A 24,710-nucleotide genomic window follows, 5' to 3' on the forward strand; every position below is an offset into this window, starting at 1 on the left:
GAAATATCTGTAGAGCCCTTCAACCCTACCCCCCCCCCAGTACAGTTATACCTCTGGATACAAATGCTGTGGGTTGCTTACAACACGGGTTACAAACGCGCCAAACCCGGAAGTAACGGAATGGGTTACTTCTGGGTTCAGCGGTTCACGCATGCGCAGAAGCGTCGAATGACAACATGCGCAGAAGCACAGGCGCGGGTTGCGTACTGCTCATGTTGCGAACGGGGCTCTGGAACGGATCCCGTTCGCAACCAGAGGTACCACTGTACAACTGTACACATGGAGAGCCTCTATTGATGTTCTAATGAATGTGCATAGGGGAGGAACAGATCCTGCCACATTCCACTACATGCGACTATTATCAATCTTTTGAAAGCCTGAATGTAAAGACTAGCAATTTGATTGTTTGCTGTTAAAATAACCTAAATTGAACAGAATGTTTAGTTACTCATGCATCAGATTTCTGACAGTACCATTAAGTTTAAAAGTACACGACCAAATGTAAAAGGCCAAAGGATAAATTTCTATGTGACTGATACGCACATCGTATAATGTTGTTCTAGAAGAATCACTTTTCCCTTTGCAGTTTGTACTCATAAATGGCCATTCCATTAACATTGTTCCTACGGGTGGTAATGATGTAAGTAAACTCCAGAACAATAGACACTTTTAAGTGAAGACACCTTGAAATATAAGCACGTATTTTGTCATTCCGCTCATTTTTCTTCCTAAGGATTACATAGCTCCTTATGGAATGTAATAATCTTATACAACTTACTGGTAATGTGGGGGGGGGGAGTATATTATTATCTTAGATTTTATAATAATACTGTCAATGAGGTTATGCTGAAGAGCTGCAGTTCAGCACTTTTATTACTGGCTATTACAGTAAACACACTGACATGTTATTTGGTTTTTATGTATTTATATATCTTTAAATTTGGATCTTACATGTTTAAGAATGATGCTCGGGATGTCGGTGTGGTCAAGTTCAGAGAGACAGAAGGATAATGAATAATAGATAGCAGGGGAGAAAAGAATGTGGGTTTATTTTTAATGAATTAATACTTCCTCCTACTAATACTTCTTCCTACTTCCTACTAAGTACATTACATGATACTGGGCACCTAACCTAGGCTCCGCTCAGACAGCACTTTATTCTGTTTCCTCCAAGCTTCCTTCCCTGATAATTTTGGGGTTTTTGATGTGATCTTTCACGCAACATAAATGTCCCTCCTGGAAATCTAGTGGAATCTAGCTGATGTTTTTCACTCATTTCCAGGTTAATTGCTTCCAGAAAATAAATATTTGCAACCCTGTTAACCTGGAAAATCGTGGGAGTTTTGCAGCGTAATTTCGCCCACACTCACATGATGTAATTTGGGGTGGTATTCTGGCATAATGTTATTTCCTGCTGTTTCATGGGGGAATCAAGGGGAAAGAGAAGCACACCTGCACACAAAAGGTGGTGACATGTCCGAAGAGGTCTGCTGTTGTGTCACTTCATGACCACTGGTGTAAATGGAATTTTGTGTGACTTTGAGATACTTAGATCTCAAAGCCACAGTTCCATAACACAACAGGTAATGCAGTATAAAAAGAACATTAGAAACCAGGACAGAAGCACTAGCATTATAACCAGGGAAACTAACACAAAAGATCCCCAAGTCGGAATGCAGCGTTTATAGGAAACTGATTTCAGTAAGATATATTATAGAAATAAAAGATTATGGTGCTTGGAAAGACCAGGAGGGTCATCTAGTCTAACACTGTACACCACAGAGCCTAGGGCTTGCCGATCAGAAGGTCGGCAGTTCGAATCCCCGCAACGGGGTGAGCTCCCATTTTTCGGTCCCTGCTCCTGCCAACCTAGCAGTTCGAAAGCACAGCAAAGTGCAAGTAGATAAATAGGTACCACTCCGGCGGGAAGGTAAATGCCGTTTTCGTGCGCTCTGGTTCGCCAGAAGCGGCTTAGTCATGCTGGCCACATGACCTGGAACCTTTACTGTACTCGGCCAGTAAAGCGAGATGAGCGCCGCAACCCCAGAGTCGTCCGCGACTGAACCTAACGGCCAGGGGTCCCTTTACCTTTACTATACAAAGTTACAATTGATTCCAATATTGCTTCCAAGTTTTGGAAACTGAACATATATGCAGCATGTAAATCAAAGATTAAATGGTAATAATGATCAGCAGACCTTGTGATCAAGGGATAAATGTAAAGCCATCACTACTGATTTTGTATTTATGTATATGATGTATATACTAAATTTCTGCTCTGGTAGGACTGCTATGGAATCACTTAAGTTTGTACTCCAAAGACTCTTGTAGATATGTCACTGAGCCTGGAATTCCAGGTTATATTGGAGGTTACTAAATTGAAGAAAGAAAAATCAGAGTACCATCATGAGAACTTATTTCTCATGGCCTAGGGTTTTAATAATTCATTGTTGCTTTTAAATTTTTAATTAGTGCATTCTGCATGTCCATGTTTTGCAGTAAAGGTAAAAGGTAAATGACCTCTGTCCGGTTAAGTCCAGTCAAAGGCGACTATGGGGTTGCGGCACTCATCTCTCCATTCAGGCTGAGGGGGCCGGCGTTTGACCACAGACAGCTTTCCAGGTCATGTGGCCAACATGACTAAACCGCTATTGGTGCATGGAGGACCATGACGGAAGCCAGAGCGCACGGAAACGCTGCTTACCTTCCCGCTGCAGTGGAACCTATTTATCTACTTGTACTGATATGCCTTCAAACTGCTAGGTTGGCAGAAGCCAGAGTCTGAGGCTGTTGGGACATCTAGAATGCAACAGGTTTCTCATCCCTGGCTTAACTTCCTCCTCGCTGTGAGGCTCTGATCCGACTACCACGTAGAATGGTGGCTTCCATCAAATGTTGGCAATTAGTTTAGGTTTATGGTGCTGGGCTGCCTAGGTTTGGATAACCAAGCCATGTTGATTGGGAGAAAGAGGTTCAATTCCCCACGCACGTTACCCTTCATGTTCACAATGGTTTGCTGCTATCAAAGCTAAATTTGTGGCAACTTATACCACGTGGACTTGTCCAGTCTGTTACATGGCATCAACTGAACTATTAATACTTTTCTAGCACCCAAAGTGGGGGAACCACTAAATTATTTTACAAAGAGTGAAGAGGAATGCACAGTTTTCAAAAACACAGTTTTAACCTAAGCTGTGTATGGCTGTGAGTGTTTTCATCGCATCCCATCAGGGAGTCTTGCTATGCAATGCAGCATTAAAGTTTTAAAATAACTTCACAGCTCTGCAGTCCTTTTATACGTTCCATGATTTATACTGTTACCCCAGTATGGCTTGGCCTTTGAGAGCTGCAGACCTGGTGCTGCAACCTACACATCCATCATTTTAACTCCCATGACTGCTTTCATTGATTGTAATGAGACTACTCGTTTGAGTAAGGAATTTTGACTGTAGGATCAACCTCAAGATCAGCCCAATATTTTTTGTTTTGTTTTACAGTCATATTTCTTCAGATACTCTTCAACATTTTATTTTTCTTTCCACAACTCATAAATATAGCAAATAATTATACATAAATGCAGTGTGCTAACAACAACGCACATAAAAGCAGGCCAGGTATGATGCAATTAATTTCCTCACATGAAAAAAATGACCTCCATAACTCACTTTAGACTCAGGCACTTGTGAGTTAAGGTCATTTATTTTTTGGCGAAAATAAATTCTGCTCTCCTATCATCTTGTACTGTGAATTTTCCTTTACATGTTTCAGTTTTTAAAGGAAAGGGAAACATAATCCCTTGTCTAGTGCCTTACTAAGCAGATATTTTTCCTGCCCCCCCCCCACAGCATACACTGAAAATGATGATTTTGTAATAATTTTTACCTACTTTATTACAAGATTTATTTTTTGATCAACTACAGCTGACTTTATTCTTTAAGAGTTGTCTCTGCTTTTAGCCAATGTCCTCCTTTAATTATGACACGGAATGTCCAGTTTGCACACAAATTTATTTATTTTACAAATAAAATCTGTACTGAAAGCAAAAATTAATAAATTATAGCCTGATCGTATGAGCTGATTTCGTGGCACATAGAGCTTAGGATAGTAAGGATTAGGGTGATTTAAAAAGGGGTGTGTGTCAAATTATATTGCAATGGCTTGCTGCATTATGCTGGCTCTGCAAGCGTACCTGTTATGTTTCCCCAATTTAGCAAAGTAGGTCAGCACTACTTATTCATTATTATGTTTTTAACATACCCTTTGTCCAAGGAGCTCAGGATAATGTACATAGTTTGTTGTTGTTTAGTCCTTTAGTCGTGTCCGACTCTTCGTGACCCCATGGACCATAGCACGCCAGGCACTCCTGTCTTGCACTGCCTCCTGCAGTTTGGTCAAACTCATGTTTGTAGCTTCGAGAACACTGTCCAACCATCTCGTCCTCTGTCGTCCCCTTCTCCTAGTGCCCTCCATCTTTCCCAACATCAGGGTCTTTTCCAGGGAGTCTTCTCTTCTCATGAGGTGGCCAAAGTATTGGAGCCTCAGCTTCAGGATCTGTCCTTCCCGTGAGCACTCAGGGCTGATTTCCTTCAGAATTGATAGGTTTGATCTTCTTGCAGTCCATGGGATTATCAAGAGTCTCCTCCAGCACCATAATTCAAAAAAGTACGTAGTTAACATAGTTTAACTGGGATAAACTAGCACCGAAAGATGTGGCATAGTCCCAATATCTAGAGCTGTAGAGAAGAAGCATGCTGTTCCGTGTGTTGGATAGAATGGGGCACTGAGGACAATGAGGGGGAGCCAGGGGGGCTGTGGCTCCAGGCACACATTTTTGAGAGGGCGCAATCAGGCACCCCCACGACAGGCATGGAGCCCTGGCAGCTGAGGCATGGCGGCAGGCGGGTTGGTCTAGTGGGCAGGTGGGTGGAGGTGTTGGGCGAGGAGCCTGTTGGAGGCAGGCTCAGTTCGCCCTCCGCATGCACCCTCACCCCAGTCCACTAGGGCGGCACAACACTTGCCCCGGGTACCGGCAGCCCACGCTACACTGCTGAGGACAACAAAAGCCTCTAAATCAGCCTTCCCCAACCTGCTGACCTCCGGATATTTTGGATCACGGTTCGCAGCTGCCCCAGTTATGGTCCAAAACATTGAAGGTAGGGGTAGGGAGGGACGCATGCGAACATAAAGGAAAGCTTGTTACTGCATCCCTGGCTGGGATGCAAGCTTAAAAAGTTCTCGGGGGCTTGGTGTCCTCTTTCTACACCATTGCTTCCTGCACCATAAAGAGGCTGTTCTCCTCCAGGACAATAGCGCCAATCGTTGCAGCCTTCCTGGTACCCAAAGGCAAGGACAACCTGCAGTCTTAAAGCAAAGACCCAGAGTGAGGGAGAGGCTTGCATCAGCGCCGGTGAAGAAGGTTCTTTCTTGATCCCATGCCCAGCTATCTCTGCATAGTGAAGCCTCGTATAAGAGTGGTTGGGGAGAACCAGCCAGATGGGTGTGGTATAAATTAGAAAATAAAAATAAAAGAAGATTTATACAGGCTCAGCAAGGAGATTGCAGTAACAAAATACTGCATAGAAGATGGCTAATTCTGCTTCCCTTCCTTTACTGTTTCCCTTATGGCATTCTTAACATGATATCTGTGTAATACATGACCACACCAGATGGAAAGCTTCCTGCTCCATGGCCCAGTAACTGATGCGAGACCAATTGGTAAATTTGGCCAACTGGCTTCCTGGTTACAATGTCATCAGAACAGCACAGTGGCTGATGAAATTGAGGCATTTATAATTTTTTTAAATTGCACTTTGGCAATGTTGTGATGTATGAGCAAGTATATTACTGGCAAAGGCAAGGCTGGTGCTTTATTTGCACTGTAAATCCACATTCATGGGTTCCAAAGCTCAGAACATTAAATTGGGTGTAACAGGGAAGCATTCGAGAGAGAGAAAGGGCCTTCTCAGTGGTGGTTCCACTTCTGTGGCACTCTTTGTCTATAGATAGATAGATAGATGATAGAGTTTTTTAAAACAGGTTTCAAAAGCCCACTTATTCTAGCTTTCTTTTTCTTATGGAAATTATGATAAATCTTACATTTAGATTACTTTTTCCAGAACAGAACAACTGCACAAAAGTATGCAGACTACAATATTTGTGTTGCGAACGGCCCTGTGATCGTCGGATAAAGAGCTGTAGACAATTTAAATAAATAAGCAAATAAATAAATAAATAGAACAAAACAAACTTGTTTGTCCAAGTTACAGGTAGGTAGCCGTGTTGGTCTGAGTCGAAGCAAAATAAAAAAAATTCCTTCAGTAGCACCTTAAAGACCAACTAAGTTTATATTTTGGTATGAGCTTTCGTGTGCATGCACACTTCTTCAGATACACTAGAAACAGAAGTGTCAGACCCTATATATATACAGAGGGTGGTGGGGGTGGGTGGGAATGGGTGATGGGCTGATGGGAGTGGTAAACCTGTAGATGGCTGTTAATGGCTGCTGATGGCTGCAATTAGTCCTGGGGGGGGGAAGCAAGGGCTGAGGTGCTAAAGAAAGCTTGATCATGCATAATGAGATAAGAATCCGATGTCTCTATTCATCCCAGGTGCTTCCATGGTTTTAAGCTTGGTAATTGGAAATCATTCCTAGGCCAATTCCCAGATTCAATCAAATTATCCTTTCACTGAGAACACCAAGGGTCTTCCAAGAATCAGCTCCATGTGGGTGGCTGAACTTTGAATATTTGTCTGAATGCATGTTCAGTTTTACTATTTTTATTTTTATGAATTGTTTCGTATTTTATGTGTTTTATTTTAATTACATTGTAAAGGTTTTAACTCTGAAAGGGGGTCTAAAATAATATCAGAAATGAAGAAGTCATTCTCTGTGTGTTTTCCTACTGCTACGCCGCCTAGGACCCTCATACCTACGGAACCGCCTCTCCCAGTATGCCCCGCGGAGGCTGTTAAGGTCCATAAATAGCAATACCCTAGAGGTCCTGGGCCCTAAGGAAGTCAGATTAGCCTCAACCAGAGCCAGGGCCTTTTCAACACTGGCTCCAGCCTGGTGGAACGCTCTGTCTCATGAGACCAAGGCCTTGTGGGATCTGATTTCTTTCCGCAGGGCCTGTAAGACAGAGTTGTTTCGCCTGGCATTTGGCCTGGAACCAACTTGACCGCCTCCCCCTCTTTCCTTTTTCCTTCTGTGATGGAACTCATATTTGGGGACTTCCCTGGCTTTTTTGGCCCATGTAGGACCAGTCTGGATAGTTGGCCTGGTGAAGATTTGACATTTTCTTCCCCAAACAGCTTTTGATTTGAATTTCTATTGAAATGAGGCTGCATTTTAATGTTGTATTTAATCTTGTTTCGAAGCTGTATTTTAATTAATCATTTTATATCTGGTGTTAGCCGCCCTGAGCCCGGTCTTGGCTGGGGAGGGCGGGGTACACATAAAATTTATTATTATTATTATTATTATTATTATTATTATTATTATTATTATTATTATTATTATGTACCAGTTTTAATTTTTAGCAGCATCATGGATGACTGAAGTTACTGACACCATCAATATTGTTTTCCCTGTTTTCAGACAGCAGGATTTCAGGAGATTCTGACAGAAATTGAAATTTTAGCGTTGATTGTAGGATGTTTGTGCCATGACCTTGACCACAGAGGAACCAACAACGCCTTTCAAGCAAAGTATGTTACTTCATTCTCAATACTTTGTTTTCCTTACATGTATTAGAAGAGGAATGCAGAAGAAAGCCTTGATTTTGAGTTTCCTTGCACAGCAAAGTATTTTTATGCTTGCTTTTAAGAGAGACGATTCACCGAAATAATTTCCTATTCTCCCCCCCCCCCCAACAACTTTAAATCACTTTGGCACCATGCTGTTGATTTGGCTTGCTCCATGTAAATTTCTGCTTTGTATAAAACCATGGCACAGAATTTGGTTGTTCCGCTCTTGGAATACCACATGCATTTACATAATGGAGAGCGTTAGAAAAATTCCCCATCTGTCTTTCTTGGTTCTGTTTTGCAGCTATGCGGATTTTCAGGCAATATTAAAAGAAACATAACTGATTGCATTCAAAACAGAAACAGGTGCTTTCAGAAACGGGGTCCTTCTGGGCTGATATGAGCACATTACTGCAAAAGGCAGGGGGAGATGCCTCTTATTTGTAATATCTCTGTAGCTCTTACTCCAGTTTATGGGTCAGAAGGTTCTTCGTTATGTCCTCCACAGTCCATTTTGCAGGGCAATGAGCTCAATCCTCAAAGTGGTGGATCACTTGGAGCTGAATCAGCTGCCCACACCCCAGCTCAATGGCAGGCCAGACACTTCACTCCAGCAAGACCAAAGTTGTAGTTTGCCAACATGTAGAGGGCACAACACGTTGAGAAAGGGTGGCTGGTATTACCTATCAATTGCTTGGGTAAGTGTGAGAAAAGAGGCAACACATAGACCAATGAATGATAATGGCAAAAATACATAAATTCATAAATTCATCAAGCATAACAACAAAGCATGGTGCAAAACCACAATGTATTATTTAGAATAAGGTTCCTAACATCATAATCTCTATAAACAAAGCAAGTACTATAGTCTCTTTAATAGTAACTGAAATAATGTTCATCTGGCAATGCAGTCTTTGAAATGCCTGTCAATGCACGTCGATACACGTGAACTGGTGCCAAGGTGATCGTAAGGACAGTGATGCGGATAATAACACTGTTTCGACTTAATCTTCCTCAGCGTTAACTACAAAAAAATAATAATGTCAGGGACGAGAACCCGCATGAACATGAGTCCTGATGACCAAAATTATTTACAAAACAAACATGATAAAATTGAATAAATTCCATTAAATTAAACAAAACAAATGCATACCTCAGCAACGAACAAAGTGAACTTCTAAGGAGCAGTGCTCATAAGCCTATGTAACCACTGCTACCTGTACTAGGAAACCCAAGGTCTAGTAAACCCAATCCTGACTCCAGGTGACTCTCATTCTAATCATGGAAGCAAACAACATTTAAAGATACAGGACAACTACAGTAATGGTTTAATAAAACAATTAAGATCCAACTCAGAATTTAACCCTTCTGGCACAGCTTCCGGTTGGCTGCAGGAGCTTCCTGCACTCAATCGGAAGCCACATCGGACACTTATTTTCGGGTTTGCGGCGTTCGGGAGCCAACTTGTTCGACAACTAAGCCATTTGAGAACCAAGGTACCACTGTATTCAGTATACCATTACAGGGGCCCCCAGGCTCTGCTGAGCAGAGCAAGTGATTCCAGAGGTCTTGACATTTAACTACCGTAGTGCCATTATGATACATGGTTCATTTACCCATATATACAACCTGAAGCTTTCAGTGAAAGAAGTTCAGCGCATCAATATTCCAAGAGGTTTCTGTCCCTCTCATACGGTACAGCATTGCTTTCAAGAACAGAGATCAGCTTTTACTGCCAGGGAGAGGAAGAGGTGCTTGTGGGATGACACTTGGGTACGGTGTGCATTGATTTGGGGGGCACAATTTGATTCTCTTTCTCAGGCAGCAAAAGTCTTGCCCCAGTCCTGTTACTCAGCAGTGAAATGCTAGTTTAAATGCAACTAGTTAGGGTTGCCATATGTCTTCTTTTTCCTCTTATTTAATGGGTAGAGTCATCATAGTGATCCATAGTTAAATGAAGAAGTAGGCAAATGTGTCCTCTTTTGTGCTGTTCTAAATATGGCAACCCCACGGCCGGGCTTAAGGGCCTTTTCATAAGTGGATGGAGCCTAGAAAAAATACTGTATATTCCTGCGTATAAGACTACTTTTTAACCCAGGAAAACCTTCTCAAAAGTCGGGGTTGTCTTATACGCCAGGTTGTATTTATTATACGGCGGGTATATCCCAAACTCTATATTTTAACTGGAAAAGTTGGGGTCGTCTTATACGCCGGAATATATGGTATGTGAAGATGTACATGCTTGTGTTTCTACATGAAGGAGAAAGTTGCATGTGAACTGGCCTTTGAATTGTCAAGATACCCTGGTAGATTATAGATTAATAAATCATTGCGCAGACAACTTGGCTTTAAAAAGCAAAACAAAACCCTGTTTAGCCTGTCCCGTTTTTCTGTGGGGATGATGCACAATTTGCTTTTTCAAAAGAAAAGAAGAAAGGTATCTTAAAGAGGAAACCAATCCATCAATCAATGGCTATTGTTCGTTGTTTGCTGTCCCTTGTGCTTGTCTAGAGATCTTACAGTCTTCCTATAATACTGTGGAAATTTCTGCAGAGTTTAAACAAAAGGCACATCATGACATAGCATGTCAAGTGCTTCAGCTGTAGGACTTGTAACTTCCACAATTTATTGTCATACGCTCATTCCTAAAATCAAGTTTAACATTATTTTTAAGTGTCATGGTTCAGTGTGATGAAAGATCAAGAGGCATGTGATTGAAAACAGCAGCACAGCTCCCCGAAATTGCTCTGTTAATACATCCCAGCATGGTTTTCTCTGGGGGATGATTATTCCTGGTCATTCTACCCCACCCCAACCCAACCCAACCCAATACAGCTGCCCCATGGTGATTAAATATCAGAATGGGGCAGCTTTATAGTATAAGCTCCTAGGAGACTCCTTACCCCCCATTCCTTCCTAGCATAATCTCTTATACTCATTTCTTAAACACACACACACACACCACGACAAACCCCATCTTTTCACTTAACGCTGCACCCAGAAGTGAAATGCTGGCATGCATTAATCTATTTCTATACAATTTTCACTAATAAAATAAACACATTTTGCAAGCAATTTTCCTTAATATGATGCACTTTTGTTTATGCACTGCAAAATTTGTAGACATGTGAATTTCAATAGAAAGCTGTTTTTCACTTTGTGCATTGCTTCAGGAAGTGTGAATTAAATAGTTCTAGTTACAGGTAGGTAGCCATGTTGGTCTGACGTAGTCAAAAAAAAAATAAAAAAAATCCTTCCAGCAGCACTTTAAAGACCAACTAAGTTTTTATTTTGGTATGAGCTTTTGTGTGCATGCACACGAAAGCTCATACCAAAATAAAAGCTTAGTTGGTCTTTAAGGTGCTGCTGGAAGGAATTTTTTTATTTTGAATTCAATAGGTTTGCATTAAAATGCAACAAACCAAATATTCCCCCATCTCTAAAGTAAACATGCGTGCGATTGCACTGTTAGGCTGCAGTCCTGTACATGCTTGCCTGGGAGTAAGCCCCATTGAATTCAGTGTGAGTTACTTTTGAACAGATATACATGGTGCTGATGGTGTTACATTTCCCAGCCATTCTATTTTCTTCTTCACTGTAGCATGTTTGATATTACATGCTGCTGGTTACATTAAGAATGAAGTTGTAATTGGCACTAGACTTTTTGTATGTCTAGCCGCCCCTTGCAAATTTTGCTTACATGTTATTAATAGTATATTTACACAAAACAAAGGTAATTGCTGCATCCACCCTAAAAGAGTGCATGGATATATATGATTTATGACTGTATATTTTGTGCATCTTTTAATATATGTGCCATATATGTATATACCTCTCCTTTATGTAGAAAACTTCATTTATTATAATAAGAGTATACAGTTTAAAGCACCTGTGGTCCAATAGAGCATTTCTATTGTATATCAAACAGGAGCTACCTTAGGAAAGTCATTCCGAGGTGACCCTACGATTTTGGGGGTCGTGGGCAAGAGAGTCATTTGAGGCCCCTCAAAGGATTGAAAGCAAGTCAGGCATAATAACATGTCACTTAATTCTATACAAGAAACTGCAATGAAAGTATGGATAAATGTATCATAATATGTTTATTGTGGTCAATTTTTAATTGTAACTGGAGTGGAGAATATTACTTCAGGCAGTACATCAACACAACACTGTAAGAACATGACTATAAATCATAAATAAAAAAGAAACAAGCCATTAGCTCCATATGTGATGCTCTTATGTAAACAAATGCAACCCCCTGCCTCACAAAAGAAAATGGTAAGATGATATGGTAGGAGGCACATATGGTGAATTGGTGATAGCCAGTTCACTGATAAATGAGAGTATAGTGATTAATCATTTAAGAGCCAATTGTCTACTACCCTTTTAAATGAAATGAACTCTTTTGAGGCTTCCTAGGAGCAGGGCCCTCAATCAAATCACTGTAATTGTAATCCAAGTCTTTTCCAATCTTACATTCAGCTGAAACCAGAGCTAACCCTACTAGATGTTTTTGGAACACAGAAGAGCGCAGGTGTATTTTAAAAATCAATTTCAACTTTTAAGATGGCCTATCACTAGATGCAACAGGTACAGTGAGAATAATGCTAATACTACACAAATTGGGGTAACACTTGTGACACAGTGATGAGGCAGCCCAGTGTCTGCATATTGTTCTTGTGAGTCAGGGACTGGTCCCGTCCCCCTGTCCCCCCCAATTTCTTTTGTGCAACAACAGTGTACAGTGGTGCCTCGCTTAACGAATGCCCTGCTTAACGAAATTTCCGCTTAACGAAATGATTTTTCGCTAGACGAATGCGTTTTACGAAAAAATTCGTCTAGCGAATCGCGGTTTCCCATAGGAATGCATTGAAATTCAATTAATGCGTTCCTATGGGCAAAAAAAGTAAAAAAAATTCAGTTTTTCGCTATAAGAAAAGACCCGTGGAACGAATTAATTTCGTCTAGCAAGGCACCACTGTATTTCTCTAAAACCCTTCATTGCTTGCCTGTCTCTGATTCTCTTACTGCCTTAGCTTTTCTCTTTGTTGATCCTGAATGCTATTGATATGGTGCCATCTTGATTGGCTAAAGAAAAAAGAAGGGGGTTGATGTGATGCAAATCCTTCTTTTGCTGTTGTGTAGAGAAATTCTTTCATAAAACCCACTGATCAGAAGAGAGGGGGGAAATTGTGCAATCCCATGCATGCTTTCTCAAAAGTCCTACTATATGAAGGAAGATTCTCAGACAAGTGTGTATAGGATTGTGGCCTGCAGTTTTCTTTGGGCAAGGAGGTTTGCATTTGAAGAGGCAGGGGAGAAGAGCTTCAACCATTTCCCTGTCTTAAGCAGATATTCTGTTAAACAGCTGAGTTATTTTCTGGTGCCACCTCCATTATCTTCTCGTCAGAGTCAGCAGAAAAGACTGAAGAACAATATTTTCCCACTTTGAAGAGATTTCACTGTGAGGCAATACCTGTGAAATTGTGATGATCTTTTCCTTTCCTCTCTTACTGAAACAAAATGGCGGCTGACACCTCCTCATGTCCTAAGTGAACTGAGCAAGTGTATAAAAATGGCTTGTCAGTTCTGGTGTACTGCTGATACAGATGTATCTGGCTTAGGTTTGTGTTTTTGTAGGCAGGGACTTGCAATGCTGCTGAGTTAAAGACAAGGCAGGCTGACTGTAGGAAAGGAGGCAAGCAGGGTTTTCTACAAGATTTTGCCCCACCCCTTCAAAGTGTAGGACTCTGGGTATTTGCTCCTCCTTAAAACCACTGGTCTGAGGAGCATTCACCAAAAGATCAGAGTTGTAGCCTATATTCCAACATTTTCAGTACAGGTACATGAGCCTAGATTGGGCTAACAGGCCTTGCTGTTGTCTGCTAACTTTGGATAAGATGGTGGTGATCAGCACAGTGGTTTAAAATGGACATAGTGTCTAGCTGACTGCCCCTGTAGCAAAACACAACCTGGTATGAAGTCTGGTCACCTTTTCAGGTGGGCAGCGTCGTGGCCAGGCATCCGGCGGCCCTGCAGAGATCCGGCAGGGGGTGGAGATTGACGCTTCCCTCGTGTTGGCGCTGGCCAGGGGCGGCCCCACTGTCCAGTCAGTGCCGGTAGGGGTGGTGGCTGTGGGAAATTTAAACCATGGAGCAGCTGAGATGCCCTCTTCTCTCACCGTTCGCTATAGCATGGCTGGGGTTTTTGGAAAGAGGAATTCATGAGTGGTAAAACAGAGTAGCATTTCTCTCCTTTGCTGCAGGTATTTTGGCAGAAGTTCAGTAACCATCAGCCAGTGATGCTGTAGTTGCCAATCCTGCACTGAGCCAGGGTTTGGACTAGATGATATGTGGAAAGAATCAGTGTGTTGCATTTTTTTCCAGGATTGGATCTGCCTTGGCTCAGCTCTACGGGACTTCTGCTACTCTGGAGCACCATCATTTTAACCACGCTGTCATGATTCTTCAGAGTGAGGTACAAAGCCAGCAGAATGCCGAAATTCTTCTCCTTATGTAAATATAAGTATCTAAAATGAACCTGCTTTTCTTTTATCAGTTCAGTGCATCTATTACTTGTCGCTTTCTTTGCAAACTGGTAGAAAAGGGATCCTGAGTTCAACTCCAGATTCCTTTGATACATATGTCATTGGGTTTTGTGGGAAGGCATGTGTAATTTTAAATTATATTCTATTTATGTTTTTGCATAGTTTGTAAGCTGCTTCATTGCCTGGAAAGCGGGCTATAAAACTGTTAAATATATAACATTGGCTCCCTGTGTCAAAAAAGTTCAACAAATCCAAACAGCCTGGAAAGTGATTGAAAAGATTCTGACTTTTGTTGTTTACACTGTCAGAACCACAGTAGTCTAGGAAATGTTCTGCATCATAAATACACCCCCCCCCCAAGAATATAGACTAACATTGCCTCTATCTTGATTAATGCATTAAGTTTATGATACAATCTTTCTACAGCCTTCTTAGTATTCATAGTAAATAAGCCCGTCAAGTCAAAAAGCACAAAACTATTGGTGTGTGTATGATGTGGTGTGGTGTGTGTGTGGTAAACTGTTGATAGGTTTTTCTTCTCTAACATCCTCTTTCATCAGCACTAAACAGGCTTTTAAAGATGACACTGTAAAAATAAAATAAAATTCCGTGTGAATGGTTTTTCTGCTAAGGCCAGCAAAGAAATGCTAAGGATGATGCAATCTCATATACATTTTACTAGTTGGTTTTACAGATTAAACTATCAGTTGGCTTTATATAAAGAAAGGTTGGTAATGATGTGGTTTCTCTTTGTAAGCTTTCCCCACCGCACCCAAGCATGAAATAATTAATGCTTGTACTTAGCAGCTGTTTTTGATGGCCATAACTTTTGAGTGGCTCCAATCTTTATATACCCTTGGTCTTGATCCAAAGAGTCATGCCCCAAATGTTCTATAAATATATTGGGACTTCCAAGTTCCTTCTTTCTGTTGAGAGCCTGCCCTTCTGCATTGGCCACTCTTCAGATTTGGAGGCTTAGAAACATTTTCTGACACAGTATGAGGTGTGTTTGATGAACCACCGTTCATCAAATATTGCCCCTGGGTGGCTTAGAAACATAAACACCTGTACATTAAAGCTATAAAATGCGATATAACAATTTAAAACCAAGTTGAAATCAAACGATATTATAAAAATGAGAGGCATCCCATCCATTACAGCTGGCCTTAACAAATCAACCTCCCTCAACCAGTACAAAGAGCAAATGAAGCTCACATACATACTTACATTTAAAACATGTGATTTCCTCCAAAGAATCTTGGAAACTGTAGTTCGTTAAGTGTGCTGAGAATTGTAGCTCTGTAATGGGTAAACCACAATTCCCAGAACTTTGAGCTTACTGTTACACCTCTGAGGAAGGGAATTGTACAACTGGGACGCCACCACAGAGAAGGCCCTGTCTTGAGTTGCCGCACAATGGATTGCACTCAACAGTGGGATATTTGTAAGATCCGTACAGATCTTATCAGACATGTATATTTCTCTGTACTGAATTTTGGTGTAGCTCACCCCTGTGCATCCATTAAAAAAGAGAGTATGTAAAATAATAATAATAATAATAATAATAATAATAATAATAATAATAATTTATTATTTATACCCTGCCCATCTGGCTGGGTTCCCCCAGCCACTCTGGGCGGCTTCCAACAAAACATTAAAATACAGAAATCAAACATTAAAAACTTTCATAAACAGGGTAGTATTAGCATCAAATGCCTTGTCCAAAAAAATAGCATTTCACAATCATTTTTCTGCCACTTACATTAACCATAGCTTAATGTTATGTCCCAACCCTGATCTCCTCATTGACATTCGTTAAGTAGCCACCATCACTGCCCAAAATCCACAAATGAGGAGTGGTTCTTCTGGGTTGTGTTTCCTCTATTGGAGGGATGGAATAAACCAATATTTAAGTGATCATCTGCCAGGTGTGCCAGCATTAACTGTGGTTTACTAGCTATGGTTAACCTTAACTGTGGCTTAGAAATATGTGCGAACTCAGCCAGTGTTTGACCATTCTGCCTTTACTGGTAAATCACAGGACACCCTGGCAATAGCAAGCAGGTCCATCCTAAAAAGATTAAAAAATAAACAGTAATACTCCCCATGTGCATTTACATTCGTTTTGCAGAAAGAACTGGGTGAGAAAGCAATGTGTGCCTTGATTTCAGGTTTCCTTGTGCTCAGTGTCACCTTTCCTGGGGTGTGTGTGTGTGTGTGTGTGACATTGCCTTTGGTTTCAAGAGCCCCGGTTTCTCCATATGCTTGGTAGCCCATTGAAGTAGTGCTAACTTTCCCACAATGTTCCCTGAATTGGCAAGCTAGGGCTCTTAATCACAAGTAGTTTCTTTATAGAGGTAAGGTGAGCCAGAAGTTTATTTCTGGGCTGTTCTTTTCACACATAAGCTGCAAGCCTGCAAAGAGAAGTACTGTACACGCATATACCTCAGAAAGGGGAAGAATAACCTAGAAATAGAAGTGCAGTGTAATTCCTAGCATACTTAAGAGGGAAAACTAAGATCCACTGAAACCACTGGGAATTATGTCCATGTACACATCTGGGACGCAGGTGGCACTGTGGTCTAAACCACTGAGCCTCTTGGGCTTGCCAATCAGAAGGTCGGCAGTTCGAATCCCCACAACGGGGTGAGCTCCCGTTGTTCGGTCCCTGCTCCTGCCCACCTAGCAGTTCGAAAGCATGTCAAGCGCAAGTAGATAAATAGGTACCGCTCTGGCGGGAAGGTAAACGGCATTTCAGTGCGCTGCTCTGGTTCGCCAGAAGTGGCTTAGTCATGCTGGCCACATGACCCAGAAGCTGTCTGCAGACAAACACCGGCTCCTTCGGCCAGTAAAGCGAGATGAGCTCCACAACCCCCGAGTCATCCGCGGCTGGACCTAATGGTACCTTTACCTTTACACATCTTTAGCATTGGGCCAACAGCCTAACAGCAATCTGTTGTCGCCTGTAGACAGTTTCAAAGGCATTTGCAAAAAGAAAGAAAAAAAGAGGTATGTCGTTCATCAGTTACATATATTACATTTACGTGCATAATCCTTTTTTTTAATTGCTCATAATTTCAGTCTGGCAGAAAGATCTTAATTGAAGTGGCCAATGAAAATATTTTTGTCATGATATCAGTATGCATAATAAAAAGAGAGATTTGCTGTAATAATGACACACATTGCAGAGCTATTGGAAAACCTTTCAAAAACAGTCTATTGATTCTAAGCTATTTAGCTTTGCTATCTCTTTCATTATAGGGTCACAACATCTTTGCTAACTTGTCCTCCAAGGATTACAGTGACCTTATGCAGCTTCTGAAGAAGTCAATATTGGCAACAGACCTCACTCTCTATTTTGAGTAGGTATTGGCATTTTCTGAATTTGACAAATGGAAATCCGAAAGAGCTACAGTCCCTAACGACCTTTTAAATACCAGTGAGGGCATGTGGCACATATTACTAGCAGTTACTATTTAATTATCATTTGAGGTATTTACTCTAGCGCTTGTGAATTTTAGTCTTCTGAAAGTTTTCAGTATGTTATGTGCAACTGCTTTCTGTTGTTTAAATGTACAATAAACTTTCATTTATAAAGTTAAAACAAAACCACTTCATTGTTTATGGAAGAATTCATTGAAAGGACATAACTTTTCTTCTTTCTCTTTTTCATGTGGGTTTGTTTTCTGCTTTTTTTAAATGGGGATCTTCTAAGCTTGTAATTTCCCATCTCTGTAATGAAGTTGCACGGCTCCATAAAAGCTATAACGCATGTTTAGAGGGTACCCACTGAAATAAATGGGGACTCAAGTTAACCATTACTCAATTTAAGCCCCATTGATTTCAGTGGGTCTACTCTTAAGAATGGAACCAATCCCACAGGATTTTTTAATCTGAATTTGTAGATTGGCATCAGTGGGTAATATCCAGCTATGTCATAGGCAGAGTAGACCCACTAAAATAAATGGGTATAAGTAAACTTGGTTGCACTGCAGGTGTGACTCAGGTTGGATATTGGCCAATGTGTTTGAACAGAGTCGCATCCCTAGATCAGAAGACTGGGTGGTCTCACTGGATGTGATTTTGTCCAAACATAAAATTGGGTGATACCCAACATTAGTCATGCTTGGAGTAGACTCATTGGAATAAATGGATTTAGTCTTATGCTCCTGTAGGTAGACAACAAAGGAATCCTATCAGAAAGTACCCTTAATAGGAATGTTGCTTTGGGGGCAAGACCTACATGCCCCTTGTGCAATGTATGGGTGAAACTGCCATCACAGATCAAATACCACAGAACTTGCATATCTCCTGACACCTACTTTTTCAACAGATAACAGTTAACAGATTCAGTTGTGGCTGGTTTTTTTTGGTTGGGGGGGTGGCGGTGCTCTTGTTGTATTTGGTAGTTTCAGTTCTGAGGGCGTTGGTAGCAGGAAAAACGGCAGAAGCTAAATTAGCTCAAGGCAGCACCATGCTGTGTGAGGGGCATTGTGGGGAATGCAAATGGTTGGTATCTGGCACCGATTAGAGAGACCTGCCTGCCAGCAGAAAAATGTAAGGGCAGGTGTCAGCAGTGGAGTACCACAGCCTCAGCGGCTGTTAAAGATGTTACATACTGATACTGGGCCTGGGTGAAGCTTTTCCCAGTACAGTATCTCCTTGCTGAGAAAATGTTCAGCTGCTGAATTTCGGCCTGCCGTGCATGTTGTTAAAAGACACAGGAAAAGAAACAGAACTTGTAGCTGGGGGCTGCAAGGCATACCTGCCAAGTTCCGGCCTGAGAAATAAGGGACTGGACCGGAAGTAGCAGACCGGAAGTAGCGCTGCCGCCATTTTGGAAATGGGCGGAGCATGCTCAGAAGCGACTTTTGATGCTGCTCTGCCCTGTTCCAAAATGGCCGCCGCACCAGAAGTCGCACTGCAGCCATTTTGGAACTGGGCAAAGCAGCATCAAAAGTCGCTTCTGAGCATGCTCCGCCCAGTTCCAAAATGGCCACCGCGCCAGAATAAACCGGGGGAAAACAAAAAAATCTGTTTTTTCGGCTGGGGACAGCTGGAAAAACGGGGGGTTCCCGGGGAATACGGGAGACTTGGCAGCTATGCTGCAAGGTGACGTTCACGTGGTGTGAATCAGGCTTAGTGATGGCCACAAGTTTAGATGACTTTAAAAGGGGGGCACTCGACAAATTCAAGGACAGGTCTATCGGTAAGCTATTAGGCACGTCAGCTAAACGAATCCCCCATATTCAGTGCAGCGTTCGAAAATTCGGCAGGTGCATTTTGCACCTGGCTGTTGGTCACTTGCGACCAAGTGAAGGTGCCCAGGTGCCAGGATGGCACCTGACTTCTCCACCACCTGGAGGTGCGTTTCCTGAGGATCCTTGGATCTTGACTGTTTGCACACACTAGCAACACATCCTGTAGAATTCTATCCATTATATTTTATCTGCAAAATTGGAATGAATTTCAGGAACCAAAAAGTGGTGCAGTGGTACCTCTACTTACGAATTTAATGCGTTCCGAACACACATTCGTAAGTCTAAAAAAATTGTAAGTCGAATCCCATAGGAATGCATTGGGAGAAAGAATTTGTAAGTCGAAGCAACCCTATTTAAAAATTCGTAAGTAGAAAAAATCCTATCTAAGCAGCATCCAAGATGGCGGACGGAGCTTCATTCGTAAGTCGAGTCATTTGTAAGTAGAGGTACCACTGTATTGAAAAATGCGACTTTTGAGCTGCCTGGCCCAAAAATGGCAGCTAGGCATTCCGTTTTGGTGACTGTAACCCTGGTTCAAGGAGCTGTTTGGTGCCGAGCTTAATAGATCTGAGCTTCTAACACTGATTCAGAGATGCCGTGGCACTGATTATCAGCTCCTAGAGAGCCGACAGTGGCAAAGGGTAATTTCCCTACAAACCCTGCTTGTGGGCTTTCCAGAGGCATCTGCTTGGTGTTCACTCGCTGTGGGAAGCAGGATGATCTGTTGAACGTCCGGCACCTAGTGAAGAGATGATGATGATGATGATGATGATGATGATGATGATGATGATGATGATGATTAATTTCATCAAGCATTTTAAAGCAAGTTTCATTTTAACTGATTTTATCTTTAGTGTATCTTTTTAACCTTACTGCTTGGAGACTAAGGTGTCGAGCAGTATATAAATGGTTGAAATGAATAAATCTGGATGTGGCCAGCGGTGAGTGGTGCAATCTAATTCAGGAGCCCAGCTGCTGCAATACTAAAATCCCCCTTTGATGATGGTTTTCTTCATTCGTTTCTTTGAGATTCAGGCGCAAGAAAGGTGCTATAAAGGCATCAAGTGTTCTGCCACACCCCTAGCTAAAGCTAATGCTTGTGAAACCTGTCTTACCTTTATGATGTAAAAGGACGAGAATTGTTTAAGATGGGTGCAGGAAGGTAATGTTTTGATCGCAGCTGAAGATATTATTTACTCTTTTAATTTGTTGCACATTGCTCAAGGGATGCTGAACAATGAGGGAAATTGGATTTTCAAATGTGGTACTTGTGAAGAATGTGTTTAAAGTTGCAGCCTTCTTCTTTTTAGTTGAATAAAACAAGGAGCCACTCTCAAAAACACCTTGTGCAGCGCTGACGCAATGCGGCGTTGCATGGGAACAGCTATGGATAAGATTGATTTAAAGCCTATGTGCCCAGCTAGTCTGGGCTGTTAAAATTGTCATCACTGCAGTGCTCATTCCCAGAGGGGCTGTTAAGACCATCATGCCATGAATCTGCATGAGAGAAATGAACAGGATGAACTTTTGATAGGATGTACAAAGAAAAATGTGCAAGGGGAAAAATATTACTTGAGTCTTCATTAGCAGACTATATTAAATAAACAGAAAGTTCAATAATTTTTTAAAAAACCACATATTGTTCTTTTGTCTCCTTTCATTTGCATTTTGTAATGGACCATACTGGTGGCACCAACCCCATTTTGGTGTATGTATAACCACCATTATAGACATAAGGGTGGAAATTGTAAGCCATAATTGCGAGCAGCATGAGATAGTGGCAGCCAAACTATTCCAAACGTGATAAGACCCTACGTCAAGCACAGTTAATGGAATATCAAGATTTCAGATCCTGTCTGTGATACGGTCTTTCAGTTAGTTACATGGCTTAACACATTGTGATGTCCAAAAGTCATCCCTGATCCTGAATGGGATAACTGTGCCCCTGAAGAACCAGGTGCGCAGCCTGGGAGTCATTTTGGACTCACAGCTGTCCATGGAGGCGCAGGTCAATTCTGTGTCCCAGGCAGCTGTCTATCAGCTCCATCTGGTACGCAGGATGAGACCCTACCTGCCTGCGGACTGTCTCGCCAGAGTGGTGCATGCTCTAGTTATCTCCCGCTTGGACTACTGCAATGCGCTCTACGTGAAGCTACCTTTGAAGGAAACTACAACTAATCCAGAATGAGGCAGCTAGACTGGTGACTGGGAGCGGCCGCCGAGACCGCATAACACTGGTCTTGAAAGATCTACATTGGCTCCCAGTATGTTTCCGAGCACAATTCCAAGTGTTGGTTCTGACCTTTAAAGCCCTAAATGGCCTCAGTCCAGTATACCTAAAGGAGCGTCTCCACCCCCATCGTTCTGCCCAGACACTGAGGTCCAGTGCCAAGGGCTTTCTGGCGGTTCCCTCATTGCGAGAAGCCAACATGCCAAGTATTTTCATAATTATATACTTATTTATCATTTCCTTTGTATCCCACCCTCTGTCCAAGAAGCTCAGTGAGAGACACACACATAGGGCTATGCTGTTTTATCCTCATCAACCCTTTGTGGCCCAACACCATTCAGTGAGATTTATAGCTGGGCAGGGCTCTGATTGTCCATGATCGTATAGCACTTGACTAAGGGCCAGGGAAGATTATATCACTTTGGAAAGTTGGGCAACTTCATATATTTCTAAAACATGAATATTTATTAAATATACTTCATTCTTTAGAGTAATAATTTTCCATAATTATATCCTTGCTGCTAGTGTACAGTCAGGAGACTATGACATTGATGAACTGCTGTAAGAACTCATCCTGCAACTACAGTTGTACCTTGGAAGTCGAACAGAATCTGTTCCAGAAGTCAGTTTGACTTCCAAAATGTTTGGAAACCAAAGCGCGGCTTATGATTTGCTGCAGGAAGCTTCTGCAGCCAATTGGAAGCCCCACTGGCCGTTCAGCTTCCAAAAATAGTTCACAAACCACAACAGTCACTTCCAGGTTTGTGGCGTTTGGAGCGAAAACGTTCGAGAACTAAGCTGTATGATTGTACAATGATTGTACAATTTTTAAAAATATGCTGGAGCAGAGGAAAGCTTTTCCCCAGGTCTTTTGCTACCTGTATTGATGGGAATAAGAGGAGAGGGCCAATTCAGTGGTTTCTGAAGAACCTTACTGTGAAGCACAATGTTCTCACACAAAATTCCATTGAAAGCATTACAACAAAGTCTTATAAATGTTCTTGTTTCCTCCCACTGATACATTTTGCTGTAGGAGGAGGACTGAGTTTTTTGAACTTGTCAACAAAGGTGACTACAACTGGAATGTTAAGAGCCAGCGGGAGATATTTCGGTAAGTGAGGCCTCTGGGGTTGGGTATGCAGCACATTTGTTTAACAAGATTGTTTTGGGAAACTAGACTATCTGCAGCAACGGAGGACCATATTCTTTACAGGCATCTGGAAGTTCAGAGCTAGCCAGCAACACTGCTTCCTGGCTTGGGATCTGCACAGCTATTGGCCAAAAGGGTCTCTCCAAGACTAGCGATCCCTCGCCAGGATGTAATGCTTAAATCACCATGGAGATTGCTGTCATCACACGGAGTCTTTAACCTCTGCCAGATGTCCCTAGCGGCCCTGGGCAAGAGTGTGGAGACTCTTAATATGATTTCCATGATTACTGTGGTGCACAATTTTTGTACAAGTACTGTTATGCTTTCCTCTTCTGAGTGATTAGATTTTCCAGGGACTGTGCCTACTCAGTTTGGTTTCCTTTGGAAAGATAGATGACAGCAGGCTTGTGACATTTTTGCAATATTTGGGTTTATTTACGAATATACAAATCAGATATAGGTAGCGGCAGAAAGCATAGCAACCCTAAAAGCAGCAAATCTACTGCCTTGTGTCAGATGCCCAGTAAGGAAACCAACAACCACAATTTCTTCTTCTTTTGGCTTGAAGCTTACTTACTCTCCATCTTTCTCAGGCTGAAATTTATCTGTCTTACTGAAGCAAAACCTGCTTCTATTGCTCCCTCTCACACACTGCTCTCACATTTATAAGATCCTTAGCTGGAGCCGGGGAGGTCTGCCACTTACCTTGCATGCGGTTTGGTTTCTCCCATTCAAAAGTCAATGAAAATTCAACTATTTACTGTCTGCTGCAGAATGATTCTCCCTGGTAAATATGATGCATTCCTCAGCCCACAGAATGACTATGTCATACGACAGACTTATCCTGGGAAGAGCAACCAGAACATTACGAATATGTATACCATATAGCAGCATAACATTAACAAGCTCTTGGAAATCAAACTAGGGCCTGCCCAAGATGTTGGTCCATGGCCACTTTTGTTGCAGAAAAGCTGCCTCAGGGTGACAGCTTTTTAAGTTGAGTAGCAGCAGGAGAAATTCATTTCATTTCACCTTTAAAGAGACATTTACAGAAATGTGTATGTCTTGAAGCAATATGCAAACTGAATCACAGCTATCCTTGAAAATTCGCACTCCAGTGAATTTTGCAACACAGTTCTGCAGCCCAAGTAATGTGTGCTAAAATTCATATGCTAAGTATCCATAAATGCATATATTGGTGAAAATAACACATCAAAATGTGTTGTGTTAGGGAAAATGGCATTGCAAAACTGCATTATATTAGGGAAAGTTACATTAAAACGTTATATTAAGATAAATTCTCACAAAAATGCTGGTAAAGCCATGAAAACTTTTTAAAAAAATAATCAAAATGGTGTTAAGAAGAAGATTGGAAAAATGAGAAACTGAGAGAAACCAGGATTTGCCGATTTGCCCCTTTCCAGCAGCAGAGTAGAGTGGGCACCTTAATATTTTCCCACCCCTTGTTTTTCTGCTGCAGTTCCCTCTCATTCCACCCCCATAGCATTCTAGAAACATACTTTACCTTCACAAAGCTGCACTCCATGGGGTGGTGGGGGCGGGCAGTGGCATAGGTGGGGAGCTGCAGTAAAAAGGGGGGTGGGAGGCAGATGGGTTAAGCATTCCTTCCTTGCCCATCTAGTTGTTGCCCAAAATTGCTGCCATGCGAAGCAGCTCTTTTGTTACAGGTATCGACAATTAACATTTAGCAAAGCTGCAGGTGGGCAACCTGGGTTTTTTTAGTAGAGGATTCCATTCACTCCGGGGTACCCTGTG

At 41.9% G+C, this 24,710-nt stretch overlaps 1 protein-coding gene across 1 annotated transcript in view; it reads left to right on the plus strand.

Moving 5' to 3' along the window:
- PDE11A (phosphodiesterase 11A) overlaps nt 1–24,710 on the plus strand; it is a 146,989-nt gene that overhangs the window by 103,716 nt on the left and 18,563 nt on the right. The window contains exons 13-16 of the mRNA XM_035112278.2: nt 7,598–7,707; nt 14,133–14,223; nt 17,555–17,655; nt 22,818–22,895. Coding sequence (XP_034968169.2) covers nt 7,598–7,707; nt 14,133–14,223; nt 17,555–17,655; nt 22,818–22,895 — 380 coding nt within the window. The remainder of the gene's footprint in view (nt 1–7,597; nt 7,708–14,132; nt 14,224–17,554; nt 17,656–22,817; nt 22,896–24,710) is intronic.

This window comes from Zootoca vivipara, chromosome 1 (genome assembly GCF_963506605.1).
Source record: "Zootoca vivipara chromosome 1, rZooViv1.1, whole genome shotgun sequence".
Classification (NCBI taxonomy): Eukaryota; Metazoa; Chordata; class Lepidosauria; order Squamata; family Lacertidae; genus Zootoca; species Zootoca vivipara.